The sequence below is a fragment of the Typopeltis vanoorti genome, chromosome 13 (assembly GCF_054136105.1).
Source record: "Typopeltis vanoorti isolate ZY-2024b chromosome 13, IOZ_Tvanoo_1.0, whole genome shotgun sequence".
In the NCBI taxonomy this organism is placed as follows: domain Eukaryota; kingdom Metazoa; phylum Arthropoda; class Arachnida; order Uropygi; family Thelyphonidae; genus Typopeltis; species Typopeltis vanoorti.
This window is the reverse complement of record NC_143561.1, coordinates 17,767,231-17,787,065: the sequence shown is the minus strand read 5'-3', so window position 1 is coordinate 17,787,065 and position 19,835 is coordinate 17,767,231. Positions and strand designations below refer to the sequence as shown.

The window sequence follows — 19,835 nt, the reverse complement described above, 5'->3', positions numbered from 1 at the left end:
TGTCGTAAAGTGAAGATCTGATCCTGACAGCCTCTATTTAGCCTGAATCCAGCTTGTTCTTCCACAATCCTTCTCAACCGTTTCTCAAGTATACTTGAATAGATCTTGCCAGGAACACTCAGTAGGGAAATACCTCTGTAATTCTCACATTCAGTTTTATTTCCCTTTTTATATATGGGTACTATGAGAGCTCTACTCCAATCATCGGGAATTTGTTCCTCTGTCCAGGCTTTTTGAACTATGCAGTGCAGCCACTGTAAGACTCTTATACCACCATACTTCAGCATTTCTGGTGGAATATCATCTACTCCTGCTGCCTTTCCACATTTCAAGCCTTTGATGGCTTTTTCTACTTCCAGTATGGATATGTATTCCTGCCTGGTCAGTGTTTTTTTTTACCACTGTGCTGTCATCACTGCTTGTTTCATTTAGCAGTTTTTCAAAGTAATTACTCCATACTTTAAGGATATCTTTTTCTCCAGTTTTCATGTCACCTTTATCATCTCTAACTCCTTTTACAGCACTCTTTCCTCCATTCCTAAGCTTCTTCAACAACCTCCAGAATATTTTGCCACCTTCTTGATATTTATTTTCTATATTCTTGCCAAAGTCCTCCCATGACTTTTGTTTAGCTAGTTTTACACAGTGTTTAGCATTCTTGCATTTGTGTCTATATTCTCTAAGAGCACAGGCTGACTTATTTGACAGAAACTTTTGATATGCTTTCTTCTATTCTTTCACTGCCTCTTTAACTTCCTGTGTCCACCAGGGAGTTCTGATTTTTTTATCCTTGCAGACAACCTCACCACATGCCTCTCTGGCTGAATCAATCAATGTTTTCTTCAGAGTTTGCCACTGAATCTCCAAGGTTTGATTCCTGTTCTCAAACTCTTTCATTTTTTCTTCAATAATCTTTGTGTATTTTAGTCTACAGTTCACATCTGAGAGCTGCTCAACTTTTATTTGCTTTAAAACTTTCTTACATGTCATTCTTTTCAATATGAAATTCAATTTTATCCTGCTCAAGACTAAATAGTGATCACTTCCAATTTCAAATCCTCTGTACACTCTGGTGTCCTGCACTAGGGAGAAAACATCACTATCAACAATAACATAGTCAATGAGACTTTTCTTATTCCTTGCCTCTTCTCTCCATGTGAATTTGTGCACATTTTTATGTTGGAACATGGTGTTAGTAATAACCAGTCCATGTCTTGAGCAGAAATCCAACAGATATTTGCCATTATTATTAGCTTTGCTCTTTTCTCTAAATTTTCCCAAAATATTTTTGTATGTCTCACAATCATTTCCTACTCTGCTATTTAGATCCCCAACAAGGACCAACTTTTTCTTTTTCATTGTGTCAGTTACTTTTTCTAAAGACATAAAAAATTCCTCCACTTCTACCTTAGTAGAACCTTCTGTGGGACCAAAGGCACAAATAAGTCTCATTGTCCAGTTCACTATTCTCATATTTGCCCATTACTCTACTTGAGACTGACAGCCATTCAAGAAGATTAGCCTCTTATTTTGTGTTCAATACTATGGCTACTCCTTCTTTTCCTTGATTGTCATTGTCTGAATATAACATTTTGTATTTATTGCTCAGAAAGATCTCACCAGTTTTGGTCTTTTTTGTTTCAGTCACCCCTATTATGTCGATCTGGTACTTATCTAATTCCTCAGCTAGCTCCATTTCTTTGCCATTCAGACTTCTTACGTTGATAGTACCGATCTTTAACTCTGGTTATGTTGAGTTGGGATTTGTTTTAGATTTGTTCCAGTAGCTGACTTTTCGCTGTTCGCCCTGGTTCCCTGGCGAAAACAACTGGGGCCTTGTTTAACCAGGCGACGCCCCAGTCGGCATGAAATTTTGTCATGTTGTACCATCATTTTTTTATTTTGGTTTAACCAATAAGAATAAAATTTGGTCGGCTAAATCCCAAATTGCCAGCCCATCCTCGTTCGTTCAGTATCCAAGTAGATACCCAACAGGGTGCACCACAAGAAGGTGAGGACTGGACATTAGGTCAGAAGCCCTGATCGGTTCTCTGCATTCCTTTAAAGGCTATGTGGAGGTCTCCTCTCAGTTATACAGCTTTGACCCTTAAGCACCCCGATGTAGTCCTTGTGTTCAGAAATTCTGATATTGGTTGTTCTGCCTGTTTGGTCACAGTAGGACAGTTTACAACTGTAAGGGACTACATTCCTTAGACACCCAATGGATCTAAGGAATGCGGCTGGTATTTGGTGATGCAGATAAGGGATGACAATTTTTTATGTGGTCTGTAAGTGGTTGTAAGCCCATAGAATTTTTGTCAATTTTTCGGATGTGCCCTGGATATATGAAATGGCAATATATCTTCTTGAGTAATATCTGCTCTGAAGGGAGACGGGAGTTGTGGTTACACGGTTTTATTTTTTCGATTTTTTGGGGGGGATTGTAGCCATTGGCTATGAAAGAAACTAAAAAATCATAGTTATAAGTAACCACGTATAAGTCTATCTACCTTCTTCATAAGGTTATGATGTGGACTCATCACGACTGCTGTACACATATCTGGTCACCGGGGTTTCTTGGGGACACATGAAACTTACTTTAATATTCTAGTGCACATATAATACTATAATATGTAAATTTCACAGATTACACGTGTAACAAAAATTATATAGAATTTATTCAAAAACTCCAATATATTTCATCATCATCAAATTCTTGAATAATGTTTGTATATTTAAGTCTACAGTTCACATCTGAGACCTGCTCAACTTTTATTCGATTGTAAACTTTCTTACATGTTCCTTCTTTTCAATATGAAATTCAAATTTATCCTCTCAAGACGAAATGGTGATCACTTTCGATTTCAAATCCTCTGTACACTCTAGTGTCCTCCACCAGTGAGAAAACATCATCATCAACAATAACATAGTCAATGAGACTTTTCTTATTCCTTGCCTCTTCTCGCCATGTGAATTTGTGCACATTTTTATCTTGGAACATGGTGTTAGTAATAACCAGTCCATGTCCTGAGCAGAATTCCAACAGGTATTAGCCATTATTATTAGCCTTGCTCTTTCCTTCAAATTTTCCCAAAATATTTTTGTATGTCTGACAATCATTTCCTACTCTGCTATTTAGATCCCTAATAAAGAACAACTTTTACCTTTTCATTGTGGCAGTTTTTTCTCTAAAGCCTAAAAAAATCCTCCACTTCTACCTTAGAACTTTCTGTGGGACCATAGGCATAAATAAGTCACATTGTCCAGTTCCTCATTCTGATATTTGCCCACATAGCTCTACTTGATATTGTCTGCCATTCAAGATTAGCCTCATATTTAGTTTTAATACTATAGCTACTCCTTCTTTTCCTTGATTGTCATTGCCTGAATATAATATTTTGTATTTATTGCTCAGAAAGAACTCACGAGTTTTTGTCTTTTTTTTGTTTCAGTCACCCCTATTTTGTCGATCTGGTACTTATCCAATTACTCAGCTAGTTCCATTTCTTTGTCATTCAGGCTTCTTATGTTGGTAGTATGGATCTTGAACTCTGGTGATGTCGAGTTGGGTATTGTTCTAGCAGGTTCAGGATTTGTTCTAGCAGCTGAATTTTCACTGTTCGCCCTGGTTCCCTGACAAAAACAATGGTGAACTTGTTTAACTGGGTAACACCCCAGCCAGCATGAAATTCTGTCATGTTCTACCATAATTTTATATTGTGGTTTAAGCCAATAAGAATACAATTTGGTCAGCTAAATCCCAAACTGCCAGCCCATCCTCGTTTGTTCAATGTCCAAGTGTAGATACTTAACAGGGTGCACCACGAGAAGGTAAGGATTGGACATATAGGTCAGAAGCCCTGGTCGGTTCTCTGCATTCCTTTAAAGGCCATGTGGATGTCACCTCTCAGTTATACAGCTTTGATCCTTAAGCACCCTCAAGTGCACAAACATTATTCAAGAAAAAATTAAACAGTTTGAGAATAGGAACCAAACTTTGGAGATTCAGTGGCAAGCCTTGAAGAAAACTCTGATTGATTCAGCCAGAGAGGCATGTGGTGAGGTTGTCTGCAAGAATAGAAAAATCAGAACTCCATGGTGGACACAGGCAATTAAATAGGCAGTGAAGGAAAAGAAGAAAGCATATGGAAATTTCCTGGCGAATAAGTTAGCTTGTGCTTTTAGAGAATACAGAGAGAAATGTAAGGAAGTTAAACATCGTGTAAACCAAGCTAAACAAAAGTCATGGGAAGACTTTGGTATGAACATAGAAAATAAATATCAGGAAGGTGGCAAAATATTCTGGAGGCTGTTGAAAAAGCTCAGAAATGGATTAAAGAATACTGTAAAAGGAAGAAGAGATGATAAATGTGACATGAAAACTGGTGAAAAAGATATCCTTGATGTATAGAGCAATTATTTTGAAAAATTGCTAAATGAAACAAGCAGTGACAGCACAGCAGTAAAAAAACACTCAAAAGGCATGTAATCAGGAAAATACATATCCATACTTGAAGTAGAAAAAAGCCATCAAAAGCCTGAAATGTGGAAAGGTGGCAGAAGTAGATGATATTTGACCAGAAATGTTCAAGTATGCAGGTATAAGTCTTGCGGTGGCTGCACCGCATAGTTCAGAAGGCCTAGATAGAGGGACGAATTCCAGATGATTGGAATAGAGCTCTCATAGTACCAATATACAAAAAATGGGAATAAAACTGAATGTGAGAATTACAGAGGCATTTCCCTGGTAAGATTAATGCAAGTATATTTGAGAAACAGTTGAGAAGGATTTTGGAAGAGAAGCTTGGTGAAGGACAAGCTGGATTCAGGTGAAATAGAGGCTGTCATCATCAGATTTTCACTTTACTACAAATAGTGAGAAATTGTTGGACTCATGTAATACAAATATCTGTATTTAAGTTTTGTAGACCTGCAAAAGGCATATGATAAGGTGACAAGAGAAAAGCTATTCAAAATGTTACAGTTATATGGTGTCAATGGAGCATTATATCAAGCAATATTTAGTCTTTATTTGAGTTTTAAGTCAGCAACTTCCTTCAGAGTTGAAGGAAGTACAGGAAGAAGGTTTGATGTTAAATCTAGTGTCAGACGAGGATGTTCATTATCCCCTCTGTTAGTCATTATCTATATGATTCACATTATGAAGGAAAGCCACATTACACCTGATATCAAAATTGGAGATGTTAATCTCAGCTCTTTACTTTATGCAGATGATGTTATACTTTTAAATAAATCCAGTACAAGTCTCAAAATTCCCTGACTAAATTGAATAACTGTTGTAATAAATTTGGTATGAAAATCAGCAATAACAAGACAAAGACAATGAAAATAGCAGAAACATTGAAAATATCAACTGCATTACAAAGTAAAACATTTTAGCTACTTAGGCACAATTTTTAGTGAAGATGGTAAATTAAATATGGAAATAGATAACAGAATCAACAAAGCTGGTATGGTAGAAGTCAACTGAATAAATTTATATGGAATAAGTGAGAAATTAGTCAAAACACTAAATTAGCTGGACATATACACAGGGTTCAAACCAATTTTGACTTATGGAGCTTTGTTAGAAATAAAACATTTCACCAGAGACTAGAGACCATAGACATGAGAGTCATGAGAAAGATTAGGAGTGTGAACAGATGGCATCAATGGCAATATTATATTAAAAATGAGGATATTAAGAAAGAACTTGATATTGTTAGCATCCAGAGTGTTAGCCAGTGGCGGCCCGTGAAGTTTTAAGTGGGGGTGCTGCCTATACAAAATAATTAAAAAACAATTTTTTTTCCTAATCAGCAAACAGTTTATTAATAAATAAATCTACAGATTTATTTATTAATAAATTGGTTACTAATTAGGAAAAAAAGAATGATTTTTTAAAAATTTTGTATAGGCAACATCTCCACTTAAAACTTCACGGGCTGCCACTGGTGTTAGCAGAGCTAATCTCAGATGGTATGATCAGGTAAACAGAATGGGAGAGGAAAGATAAGCAAAATAAAGTGTTCAGGAAAAAGACCCACAGGAAGACCAAGATGTATAGGCAAACCGATATAGTAAAAAGTGCCTTAAAACAGAAATATAAGATCTAATAATGTTGTAGTCTTGACAGATAACAGATTGATTTGTACAAAATTGTTAATAGGAAGTTAGTAATGATGTAAGTTCTTTGTGTAGTACTATCATAATATCCTGAACATCTCTTGAGGGTACACGTCAGAAATTTGACGATGATGATAAAAACTTCAGACTACATTGGAAGGATAAACAAGTTTCAATTAAATATGCACAATATGCAGATAATCAATTTCAAGAATTATTTCATAGCAAATACAAGGAATTGGAAAATGATTGCGTAAGCAGATGTAATAATGAAGACTTGGGATGATTTCAAGGAAATAATGCTCAAAACATCAGAATATGTAAATACCTCTAGAGAAAAAGAAAAAAAATGGATGGATAACTGATGAAATTGAGGTAATTAAAAAAAGAAAAGTAATGATCTAAGTAAATATAAGAAATTGCATAAATAAATGACCGAGAACTGTAAAAAGTTAAAGGAAATATATTTGAATATGAAGCATCAAGAAACTCAAGACTATACAGTCACTACGATTTTACAAAATACAACAAAAACTTACAGCAAAGAAATGGATTAACCAACACAAATGTATAAAAAATGAAAAAGTGGATGTACTTTTCAAAGAATTAAATATCCTAGAACAACGAGAGAAATACACTATATTAAAGACCTATATTTTTAAATCATGATGAAAGATCTAAAAATTAAGAAGAATAAAATAGATGGCTTGCTAATTCTAATTGAAGAAGTAAAAAAATTACTTAAAAAATTAAAGAGAAATAAAGCATCAGGTTCAGATTTAATTACAAATGAAATGCTAAAAATATTTAGGAGATAACGATATCATTCAGCTAACAAAAGTTTTTCACTTGATATAAGATTTTGGTACCTAAAACTGTGGAAAACTTAATAATCATCTAAATACCAAACAAGTCAAATTCACTAAGATGTGCTGATTATAGAACAGTTAGCTTAATGAGCAATGCTTTGAAATTATTTCTTAGAATAATATTGGATAGATGTCAAAAACAGATAAATAAAATAATAACTGAAGAACAACATGGATTCAGAAGTTGAAAAAAGCACAGTGATGTAATACTAAACTCGGAATGGTGAAAGATCAACTGTTGTATAAAAACAGTTCTACCTCAGCTTCATAAACTTCGAAAAAGCATCTAACACTGTCTTTCATGATAAACTTATAGAAATCATAGAAAACATTGTGGACTCAAAAGATTTAAGGATGATAATAATAATAATAATAACTGGTAATTAGTTTACGGAATTAACAACGCAAATGAAGTATATTAATTAAAGGTAACTTTAATGAATAACTTCTATATTTCGGCAACGTCACGTTGCCATCTTCAGGAACATAAAGATATGGTATGTGCACTCAGGAACTAACACAAAGCAAATGAGGAAGAAAGCAAGAAACTAATATTGTTCCTAAAGTCCTAATGGTGCCCTCTTGCGGGCTAATTTGGTAGTCTTGGCAGTTGGGCTGAAGTTCTCATAATGAAAGTCTCCCAAATTTGGGGCAGTTTCATGCACCCAAATTTGTTGAGGTTAGGAATGTTTTTTAGAGCTGCTGAAGATTCTTTGAATAATCTTTCGTATTTAAACTTGCTGCGATGAATTATTTTTGTTTTCTTCCAACGAATTTTATGGTGGGTATCTAAGGCATGGTCTGCCAGCCCAGAGCGGCTGTACTGGTGAAACCGGATGTAGTCTTGGTGATCTGAAATCCTGATATTTGTTGTTCTGCCTGTTTGGCCAAAGTAGGACAATTTGCAGCTGCAAGGGACCTGGTATACACCAGGTAGGTCTAGGGGAAGTGGTTGGTCTTTGGTAGAGCGGATAAGGGATGCCAACTTTTTATATGGTCTGTAACAGGAAGTAAGGTCATATTTTTTGAGGATATTGGTTATTTTCTCAGAGGTGCCCTGGATGTAGGGGATGGTGATAGACTTGGTGTAATCTTTATTGTGGAGGGGGGGGAGGGGGGTTGTGGTTTGCAGGTTTTAGTATTTTTTGGATTTTTTGGGGGTTATAGCCATTGGCTAAGAAAGTGTTGAGGATGTGGTTTAGTTCAATAGTCAGGGCCTTGTCATCTGAGCAGATTAATTTTGCCCTGTTATATAGTGTTTTTATCACCCCATATTGTTGTGAGGGGGGGGGGGATTGTTGGTGAATGTATCGGCCAGTATGGATGGGTTTTCTGTAAACAGAGAAAACCAAAGATCCATTAAGCTGGCGGGTGATTAAAGTGTCTAGGAAGGGGAGGGTGTTGTTTTCCTCTTTTTCTAAGGTGAACTGGACTCTGGGGTGTTGGTTGTTTAAGTGTGTTAGGAAGGAGTGGAGTGTGTCTGAGCCATGTGGCCAAATAGCAAACACATCATCCACATAACGAAGCCAAATAGTGGGTTTTTGTGGGGCGGAGTTTAAGGCTTTCTCTTCAAACGTCTCCATAAAGAAATTGGCCAAGGGTGGGGAAAGTGGTGAACCCATGGCTGTCCCCTCTATCTGTTTGTAGAACTTTCCTTGCCAAACGAAATAGCCTGAGTTCATTGTGAACTGAAATAGGGCTGAGATATCGGGAGGAAACTTGGCTTGGATGAGCTCAAGGGTTTCTTTGAGTGGGGCATTAGTGAATAGGGAGGAGACGTCAAAACTTCTACAAACAGATAGAGGGGACAGCCATGGGTTCACCACTTTCCCCACCCTTGGCCAATTTCTTTATGGAGACGCTTGAAGCCTTAAAAAGTATAAAAAGACTGGTGGTTAATAAGAATTGTGTGGATTACTGGATAGAAAAGATTAGAAACAAACAAGTACTTGATAGAGCAAACTGAAAAAGAAAATTACTGACTTAGGAAGAGGAAATGAAATTCTTAGTACACGTCATAAGAGAAAGAGGATTGGTCAATATGATCATCACAGAAAAACACACACAAGGAAGAAGAGGCTGACCAAGCCATCAAACACTGAAACAAAAGTACCATACAGGTCTATAGAGATGCACAAGTTAGGAATAAGTGAAGGGTATGGCTGCCAAACAGATAGGAGATGTCACGTCAGTGAATGAATGACATAACAACTGATGCTTAGTAAATCTTGGTTCACATTGTTTATTAACTAATGAATTTTAATCTAGTGCTTTTAATGACTTTCTAAATTAACTTTCTAAACATTTGGAATTAATGTACATATACAGTTCTTGACTTAGAACAAGGTTCTGTTCCAACAATCCCATCTTAAATTAGAAATCACTATATGACCACAAGGATACGTTAACAATTAACATGCCTGAATGCTAAAATATGTAGATCTATTTTATGTTTTTTAACTAATTTTGCTTTGTTTATAGTGAAATCATATAATGTACAAATTGTAACATAAAATTACTGCATACTGCATTTTAGGTGGTAGATGAATTTTGTTGCATTGCAGTGTAAGACATCCCTCCGCTTATCACTACTTAATGGAAGACTGAAGGAATGATTGAAAATATTCACTGTTTGATAGCAGAGTTTCTGGAAGAGATAAAATGAATTTAAAAAAAATACAATAAAAATTATATCAACATCATCAAATTCCTGTCATGTACTCTCAAAGGGGTGTACAGGATATGATAGTACTACATGAAAAAATTACATCATTACTAACTTCCTATCTACAATTTTCCCCCAAATCAGTCTGTTACTTGTCAAGACTCCAACATTATCAGATCTTATATTTCTATCGTCTAAGGAACTTTGTACCGTATCAATCCACCTATATCTTGGTCTTCCTCTGGGTCGTTTTGCTGCCAACCTGGCAGAGAACACTTGTTTTGCTAATCATTCTTCGCCCATTCTGTTTAAGTGACCATACCACCTGAGATTAGCTCTGCTAATGCATTCCTAGATGCTGACAATGTCAAGTTCTTTCCTAATATCCTCGTTTTTATTATGATATTGCCATTGATGCCATCTGTTCACACCTCTAATCTTTCTCAGGACTCTCATATCTGCAGTCTCTAGTCTTTGGTCAAGTGTTTTACTTCTGACCCAGCTCTCAGATCCATAAGTTAAAACTGGTTTGAACACTGTTTTGTATACAGCTAATTTAGTGTTCTGACTAATTTCTCTCTTATTCCGACTTCCAACCATACCAGCTTTGCTGATTCTGTTGTCTATTTCTAAACTTAATTTCCCATCTTCACTAAAAATCGTGCCTAAGTAGCTAAAATGTTTTACTTGTTCCACAGGTTCTCCATTCAAAACACAGTTGACATTTTCAATGATTCTGCCTATTTTCATTGTCTTTGACTTTTTATTGCTGACTTCACACTATATCTATTACAAGAGTTATTCAATTTAGTCAGAGAATCTTGCAGATTTATTCAGAAGTATAACATCATCCGCATAAAGCAAAGAGCTGACATTAACATCTCCAATTTTTACATCATGTTTAATACCACTTTCCTTCATAATGTGATCCATACAGATAATGAATAACAGAGGGGATAATGTACATCCTTGTCTCACACCAGATTTAACATTAAACCATCTTCCTGTACTTCCTTCAATTCTAACTGCTGACTTACAACTCAAATAAAGACTAAACATTGCATGATATAATGCCCCATTCACACCATAAAACTGTAGCATATTGAATAGCTTCTCTCTTGGCACTTTGTCATAAGCCTTTTCCAAATCGATAAAACTTAAATACAGATCTTTGTTATATTCCCATGCTTTCTCGACTATTTGTCGTAAAGTGAAGATCTGATCCTAACAGCCTCTATTTGGTCTGAATCCAGCTTGTTCTTCACCCAGCTTTTCTTCCACAATTCTTCTCAATCGTTTCTCAAGTATACTTACATACATCTTGCCAGGAACACTTAGTAGGGAAATACCTCTGTAATTCTCACATTCAGTTTTACTTCCCTTTTTATATATGGGTACTATGAGAGCTCTACTCCAATCATTGGGAATTTGTCTGTCTGTCCAGGCTTTCTGAACTATGCAGTGCAGCCACTGTGACTTTTATACCATTATACTTCAGCATTTCTGGTCAAATATCATCTACTCCTGCTGCCTTTCCACATTTTAAGCCTTTGATGGCTTTTTCTACTTCAAGTATGGATATGTATTCCTGACTGCATGCATACATGGTCAGTGTTTTTTACCACTGTGCTGTCATCACTGCTTGTTTCATTTAACAGTTTTTCAAAGTAATTACTCCATACTTCAAGGATATCTTTTTATTCCATTTTCATGTCACCTTTATCATCTCTAACTCCTTTTACAACACTCTTTCCTCCATTTCTAAGCTTCTTCAAGAACCTCCAGAATATTTTGCCACCTTCTTGATATTTATTTTCTATATTCTTGCCAAAGTCCTCCCATAACTTTTGTTTAGCTAGTTTTACACAGTGTTTCGCTTTCTTACATTTGTCTCTGTATTCTCTAAGAGCAAAAGCTGACATATTTGCCAGGAACTTTTAATATGCTTTCTTCTTTTATTTCACTGCCTCTTTAACTTCCTGTGTCCACCATGGAGTTCTGATTTTTCTATCCTTGCAGACAACCTCACCACATGTCTCTCTGGATGAATCAATGAGGGTTTTCTTCAAGCTTGCCACTGAATCTCTAACGTTTGGTTCCTGTTCTCAAACTCTTTCATTTTTTCTTCAATAATCTTTGTGTATTTTAGTCTACAGTTCACATCTGAGAGCTGCTCAACTTTTATTCGTTTTAAAACTTTCTTACATGTCATTCTTTTCAATATGAAATTCAATTTTATCCTGCTCAAGACTAAATAGTGATCACTTCCAATTTCAAATCCTCTGTACACTCTGGTGTCCTGCACCAGGGAGAAAACATCACTATCAACAATAACATAGTCAATGAGACTTTTCTTATTCCTTGCCTCTTCTCTCCATGTGAATTTGTACACATTTTTATGTTGGAACATGGTGTTAGTAATAACTAGTCCATGTCCTGAGCAGAAATCCAACAGATATTTGCCATTATTATTAGCTTTGCTCTTTTCTCTAAATTTTCCCAAAATATTTTTGTATGTCGCACGATCATTTCCTACTCTGCTATTTAGATCCCCAACAAGGACCAACTTTTCCTTTTTTCATTGTGTCAGTTGCTTTTTCTAAAGCCTCAAAAAATTCCTCCACTTCTACCTTAGTAGAACCTTCTGTGGGACCATAGGCACAAATAAGTCTCATTGTCCAGTTCCCCATTCTCATATTTGGCCACATTACTCTACTTGAGACTGACTGCCATTCAACAAGATTAGCCTCGTATTTTGTGTTGAATACTATGGCTACTCCTTCTTTTCCTTGTCATTGCCTGAATATAACATTTTGTATTTATTGTTCAGAAAGATCTCACCAGTTTTTGTCTTTTTTGTTTCAGTCATGCCTATTATGTCGATCTGGTACTTATCTAATTCCTCAGCTAGCTCCATTTCTTTGCCATTCAGGCTTCTTATGCTGATAGTACAGATCTTTAACTCTGGTGATGTTGAGTTGGGGTGTGTTTTCAGATTTGTTCCAGTAGCTGACTTTTCGCTGTTCACCTTGGTTCCCTGGCAAAAACAACGGAGGTCTTGTTTAACCGGGCGACGCCCCAGTCGGCATAAAATTTTGTCATGTTGTACCATCATTTTTTATTTTGGTTTAACCAATAAGAATAAAATTTGGTCGGCTAAATCCCAAATTGCCAGCCCATCCTCGTTCGTTCAGTATCCAAGTACTCAGTATTCAGTATCCAATGTAGTGCACCCTGTTTGGGTGCACCACAAGAAGGTAAGGATTGGACATTAAGCCAGAAGCCCTGGTCAATTCTCTGCATTCTTTTAAAGGCTATGTGGAGGTCTCCTCTCAGTTATACAGCTTTGACCCTTAAGCACCCCAATACAATATATGTATATATAAATTAAAAAACAGAAAAGAATTCGTGAATTTCCATAAGTCACATTAAAATAAATAAATACTACAGTATGCACTGCAATTATAATGAAACATGAGTGTATAGTGCTCTTCTATGTTTACCAGTAAAATAATCCAACTGAAAACAGGGAGAAGAGTAATTTTTTAAAAGCTACTGCTTTATTAATTGGATGATGAGGCAGAGCAGGCTAGATCATCAACAATAAATTCTTCAAATTTAGGAATTGCAACAAAGCATTCTGAGGTCAGTTCACCAGATGCATAATTTGTTCACAAGGAAGGTCTAGTCTCATCTTCGGGGCACAGATGACAGCAGGAATAGCTTTCTTTAAAATATTTAAAAGAGCACATTAAATTCAACTTAGTTTGCACAGTATGCCTTTTTTTTTTTTTTCTGCATATATTTCTCTGCAATTGTAGCTTATATCATTCTGTCTACTTTACTAAATCTTTCCATGATGAGTCGATTTCCTCAAACGACAAAACTACCTTATTAACAAAAGCAAATGCCTCTGCCAATTTTTTCAATGTGAACTTTTTTGTGGGCTCAGCTTATGGTTTATTCATTTTTACTGTCTTCTTCTTCTTCTAACCCTATAAGGTCTTTCTTCATTTGAGAGTTCTTCCACCAACTGCTCTATATCTTGATGATCAATCTCCAATTCAAAATCTTTAACTAGCAGCACTATCTTGTCATAATCCCTTGTAAGATTCTTCTTTCTCAAATCCTTGAATGTATGAACTTATATATTCAGCAACATCTATCAAATCCCTTCCATATGTCACCTAACTCCAGCTTTATGTATAAGATATTACATTCCTTCCAAAGGTCTCTGGGGGTTTTTCACCTTCAGTAGCAGCAACAGCATGAGCAAAAGTATTTCCTAAATAATATGCCTTCAGGATAGCAATAACACTCTGGTCCATTAACACATTCACTGAATGTGTTAATGGGATGGCCATCTTAAGTATAAGTGGTTGTAAGTCGCATACATTGTAAATTGAGAACTGACTGTGCATTTCTTCATTAGGGAAAAAAAAATCTGAGATTTCAAAACTGTTTTAAAATTATTTCACACTCACTAAAAGTAATTCCTTACCAACTTTTACAAGGATATAAACATTCTTTTGTACCCATACAGGAAATACCTGGTCTTTCCATATTATGCATATTTGATTCAATAGTCCCTTTTCAATAGCAACAGCATTCAGTTCCTAAAATAAGAACAGAATAGTTAACTTCAATCCTTTCCATTTATCTAATATCCACAGTATATAGTAATATAAATGCTTTAAGAAAATAAACAGTTCAGTAATTGAAGAAAATTACTATAAAACCTTTCTGAAACAATCAAAATTACTATGAAACTATAACTACTAGGAAAGGTTTTGTTGTTTCATATCCAGTCTCATGGCTGTATTCATACAGCCATGAATTACTGGAAAGTACAAAAGAAATGACAGTGCTCCTAAGTTGGATGTTTAAGCATCAAGCATGTCACAATCCCAAATGAAGAGAAAGAAGGATCTAAGATAGAAGAGTAATTATAGACAAATTAGTATCTCAGGAGTGGTAGTTAAGGTAATGGAAAAGTTAACGACAAAATTCAAGACCAGACTAATAGGAATATGATACTATATGGATAATAGAAGACATACAGCAAAAGTGGGAAAAAAAAATCTCAAAGGATCCCTTGAATGTTATGAAGCACATTGACAAGCAGGGATAAGGAAGTTATTATCCCTCTTTATAAGGCTTTAATATGAACCTGGTCACCTAGGTTTGTTGGAAATGCAGAAGTGGTGGCATGGATACAAAAGCAAGTGACCAAAATGATGACTGGTTTGTGGAGTGCTTCTTATGAGAAGAGACTGAAGGCTTCTTGACTAAAAAAAATGAGGGGTATACAATAGAAACTTATAAATTATTGAGATTAATGAAGGCTTGATGCCAGGATGGCAAGGAAAAAAACATCCGAAAGATCTTGTGGATTGATGCAGTAATAAGCATTTAGAAGATGAAATTCAAAGATCTGACAATACTATTCTGATAGATAACAGATAAATTTAAAGAAAAATTTTCAATAGGAAGGTAGTAATAATGTATGCTTCTCATACAGTACTATCATAGCATTCTGTACACCTTGGGGTTATTATTATTGTATGGGCACATCCATGGAATCCTAAGACTTTGTGAAAGACCCAAACTATCAACTCAATATCTATGGTACCTCTCCCCTTGAAACCATTAACAGATGAAGCACTCACAACTGATTCTGGCAACCCATTCCATTCATTTGCCCTCCAAGCAAAAACATTTAGTGCTAACTACACTCTGACCCAACTTCCAGGAATGACTTCTTATCCTCTTTTTCTCTCCAGCCAAGTGCAGAAATATTTCCTTTGTATTAATTCTATAAAATCCTTTAAGTAATTTAAACATTTCTATCATATTCACCTATCTCTTCCCCATTTTTTTGCAATCTACAAACACTCAATCTATTCTCATAGGGAGCATTCTACAGACCACTCACCATCTTGGTCACTTGCCTCTGAATTCTCTCCACCACTTCCTCATCTTCAAGAAACCCAAGTTACCAGACCAGAGTATAGTAATCCAGATGTTGTTGTATCAAAGATTTATAAAGAAAAATGATAACTCCCTTATCGCTACTTGTTAGTGTTCTTCAATAACTAAGTAATCCTGTGGGCTACCTTGGCTAATTTAGCAATATGTCCTCTAAACTTCAACTCTTTATCTACTGCTATCCCCAAATCTCTGGCTTCATTAATTTCCTGGAGTACAATTCCCTCAATGTGGTACATAACTTGTAATATTTTTATCCCAAAATGCATAACGTTACTAAACTTTTCCATATTAAATTGACACCCATTATTTTTTTTCCATACTGTCAGCCTATTTAAATCATCCTGCAAGCTTTCTACATCATCTTTCCTATTACATTACCCAACAACTGAATATCTCCCTTTAAATTATTTCCTATATCATTTAATGTGCAAATTAAACAGCAATGGTCCAAGCACTAAGCCCTGCGGCATACTACTAGTCACTTGCTTTCTCCTGGATTCTTTTCTTTCATATACTACTTTTTTGGCATCTATCCATAAGCCACTTTTATTCATAACACCGGTTTCATATCCATTCCCATTTGTTGCATTTTGTGTAACAGAGTTAAATGTGGTATCCTGTCAAATGTCTTTGCTAAATCCAGCAGAATCATCGTGTAGCCATTCCCTTTATCCAAATCAGATGTCACTATTATAAAAAGTCAGTATATTACTAAGGCATGACCAATCCTTTACAAAGTCATGCTGCCCCTCATAGAGTATCATATTCTTATTCAGAAATAGTTTGTTATGGTGGATAGTTGTTTAACTGTAGTGAATTTCCTTTAGAACAACATTATGCCTAAGAAGGCTTCTAAGACTTTTTAGTAATCATTATAGTGTAGCGAGATGTTTGCTATGTTTTCTCATGTTTGCTATAGTACAATTTTACAGTAATATTGTGTGCCTTACTTTTAGAACAGCCTTTATACACTTTTCTGATTGCACAAAAAAGTTGCTGGGCCTATTATATTTTAATATCACGCATGGATAGAATACAGGGAAGCAACTTATTGACATTAGATTTAAATATCTACAAAATATAAATTTTTTGAAATTTATAAAGCATCATTTTGAATACCCAGTCTTTGATGTATAATAAGGAAGAAAATGTTTTAATCAGTAAGGAAAATTTTAATCATGATTAAAAGATATTATGTTAATGAATAATGACCAGGGAAATATGTTCAACTCCGCCATGGGATCCTTAGGGGTCTCATGCCAGTCCTAAGTCTGGATAGGAGGAGGGTGGGTCAGATGAGTGTCAATGCTTTGACCGTAAAGAAAAAACACAATTGTTATCTGATGCCTATACAATCAACTGCTACAACATGCCGGCTCGGGCGTCGCCCAGATAAACAAGGCTCGCGATACCAATCAAGTGATCGGGGGTGGATCAAAAAGTGGGATACCAAAAGGAAACAGAAACTGAAACTAACATAACTGTTATCAGTAGGAACGTGGAATGTGCGGACACTCTGGATGTCAGGAAAATTAGAACTTTCTTTGTGAGGAAATGAGGAGATATCGGTGGAATATACTAGGATTGGCAGAGATGAGATGGACATCATCTGGAGAGATCAATGGATGCAAAGTAATATGATCAGGACATGACACCATGCACAAAGCAGGAGTTGGCTTCCTTCTTAGCAAAAGAGCTCGAGAGGCACTGTTAGGCTACAAATTAGTCAATGAACGAATCATTGTAGCAAGATTTTAGGCAAAACCATTCAACATATCAATAGTCCAGATATATGCACCCACATCTGACAGCACAGATGAGGACTTATTCTACAAAGATCTGACAGAGAAAATAGAAACAATACCAAAGTAAGATGTGCTAATTATTGAAGGAGATTGGAATGCCAAAGTTGGAATAGATAATGATGGTTGGGAAAGAGTCATGGGAAAATATGGTTTTGGAGAAGAAATAAACGAGGTGAAAAATTGTTAGAATTTGCTGTGGACCACGAGATGATGATCTGTAACACAAGATTCCAACAAAAGGAGTATAGAAAATGGACGTGGCGTGATATGATTATGATTAAAAGAAGGTAAATAACATCATTACAGCAATGTCGAACTTTTCAAGGAGCGGATATAGACTCGGATCATAGTTTAGTGATTGCAAACATCAAGTTCAAATTAAGAAAGAAATATAAACCCCAACATCAGAATAGAAGAGATACAGCACGAATAAGTAAAGCAGAAATATGAAAAAGGTACAGAACAGTATTAGAAGAGCGACTTAAAAATGTGGAGAAAGAACAAAACTCGAATTTAAGAGTGAAAAGAGTAATGAAGGCGATAGAAGATGCAGTTGAAGAAACAGTACCAGAAGAAGAGAAGATCAAGAAGAAATGGATTACACAAGAAACACTGAAGTTAGTACAGGAGAAAAGAATGTTGAAGATAAGAAGGGATACATCAGAACAAATAGAAGAGCAATATAGAAGAAAGTGCAATGAGGTGAAAAAAGCAGTCAGAATGGATAAGATGAAATGGTTAGAAGCCCAATGCAACAATATAAAACAGTACTATGGAGAGCATAAAACAAGGGAGGTATACAAAATGATCAGAACCATTAATAGAAAGTGGCAACCAAACAAAACAGACCACAATTAAAGATGAGAAAGGCAAAGTATTGATGAATAAAGAAAAAATTGTACAGTGGTGGACAAGATACTGTAGTGAGTTATATGAAGAAAAACTAGATTCAGATAGCGTTGGGAAACTGACTGAAGAATTGTAGCAGATATCACCACCAGGTAATGAGCATGATATGGACATTTTAAGAGGAGAGGTAGAAAAAGCAATAGGACGCCTAAAACACAACAAGAGTCCTGGTAACGATAACATTACTGGAGAAATAATTAAATATGGTGGTGAAAGTATGGTTACAGAAATGCACCAACTATGTAATATGGTATGAAAAGAAGGGAAAATGCCAGAGGAGTGGGTGAACTCAATATTAGTAACATTATACAAGAAAGGAAATAAGCTAGAATGTAAAAATTATAGAACAATTGCCTTGATAAGTCACTTTGGTAAAGTGGTAATGATCATATTGACAGAAAGATTGAGAACACAATTGGAAGCATACCTTGCAGATGAGCAAGCAGGATTTAGGAAGGATAGAACTACAATTCAACAGATTTTGACAATGAGGTTAATAGCAGAGAAAGCTAGGAGAAAAAACAAAACATATATATACTTGCTTTGTTGATTTTCAGAAAGCATTTGACAGTACTGACCAGAAAGTGACATTAGCAGTTCTGGAATTCTATGGAATTGATAAAAAACTAATAGCTATATTAAAAGATGTTTATCAGAATGCAGTTGGAACAGGTGATGATTTGGGGAAATGGTTTAAAACAAGCAGAGGTACTAGACAGGGAGACCCAATATCACCAAGCATTTTCATTGCACATTTAGAAAGAGCAATAGACAAACTGAAGGAAGATGCCAAAGGAATATCTGTACACGGAATGAGAATTAACAATCTGAGATTTTCAGATGATATTGTTATTATTGAAGAAGACGAAAGAGAACTACAAAAAACACTGAAACTGTTAAATGAGGAAGGGAAGAGATTTGGACTTGTTATGAACTTGGAAAAAACAAAGACAATGGTATTTTTGTGAGAAGAACATGAAACAAAAGATACAAGTGGATGGAACTGATATAGAAAATGTAGAACAATTCACATATTTGGGAAGTAAACTGACATATGACTTGGACTGTAAAAAAATAAAGATCAGGACTGCAAAGGGAAGAACGAATCTGAAGGCCATGGATAACATCTGGAAAAGTAAAGTGATCAGCCTGCAAACATGCATCTTCAGCGGTGTACTGTATGGATCTGAAACGTAGGTAATAAATAAGGAATCAAGAAAAAGAATTTTGGCATTTGAAAGAACTTGTTACAGGAAGATTCTAAGAATAGGATGGGTACAGAAAATCACCAATGAAGAACTCTATCAGAAGATACAACCAAAATAGAATCTAATGCAGAAGATTATAAAATGGAAGCTGCAATTATTTGGACACATCTGTAGAATGAGCAAGGACCAGAAGAATGTTTGGTATTTTGGATGGTTTAAACAGAAGAGGTAGACCATACAGAAAATGGATAGACGATATAAA

At 35.6% G+C, this 19,835-nt stretch overlaps 1 protein-coding gene across 4 annotated transcripts in view; it reads right to left on the bottom strand.

The window, feature by feature from the left end:
• The window catches only part of LOC150099961 (peroxisomal ATPase PEX1-like), a 324,099-nt gene that overhangs the window by 273,723 nt on the left and 30,541 nt on the right, over positions 1-19,835 (bottom strand). For 3 of the 4 annotated variants that reach the window (XR_016549251.1, XM_090402786.1, XM_090402787.1), the window contains exon 5: positions 14,162-14,276. The exons of the other annotated variant lie outside the window; for it this stretch is intronic. Coding sequence is in view for 2 of the 3 variants with exons in the window: in XM_090402786.1 (XP_090258912.1) it covers positions 14,162-14,276 (115 nt within the window). In the remaining variant the exon portion in view is untranslated. The remainder of the gene's footprint in view (positions 1-14,161; positions 14,277-19,835) is intronic. 4 annotated transcript variants of the gene reach the window in all.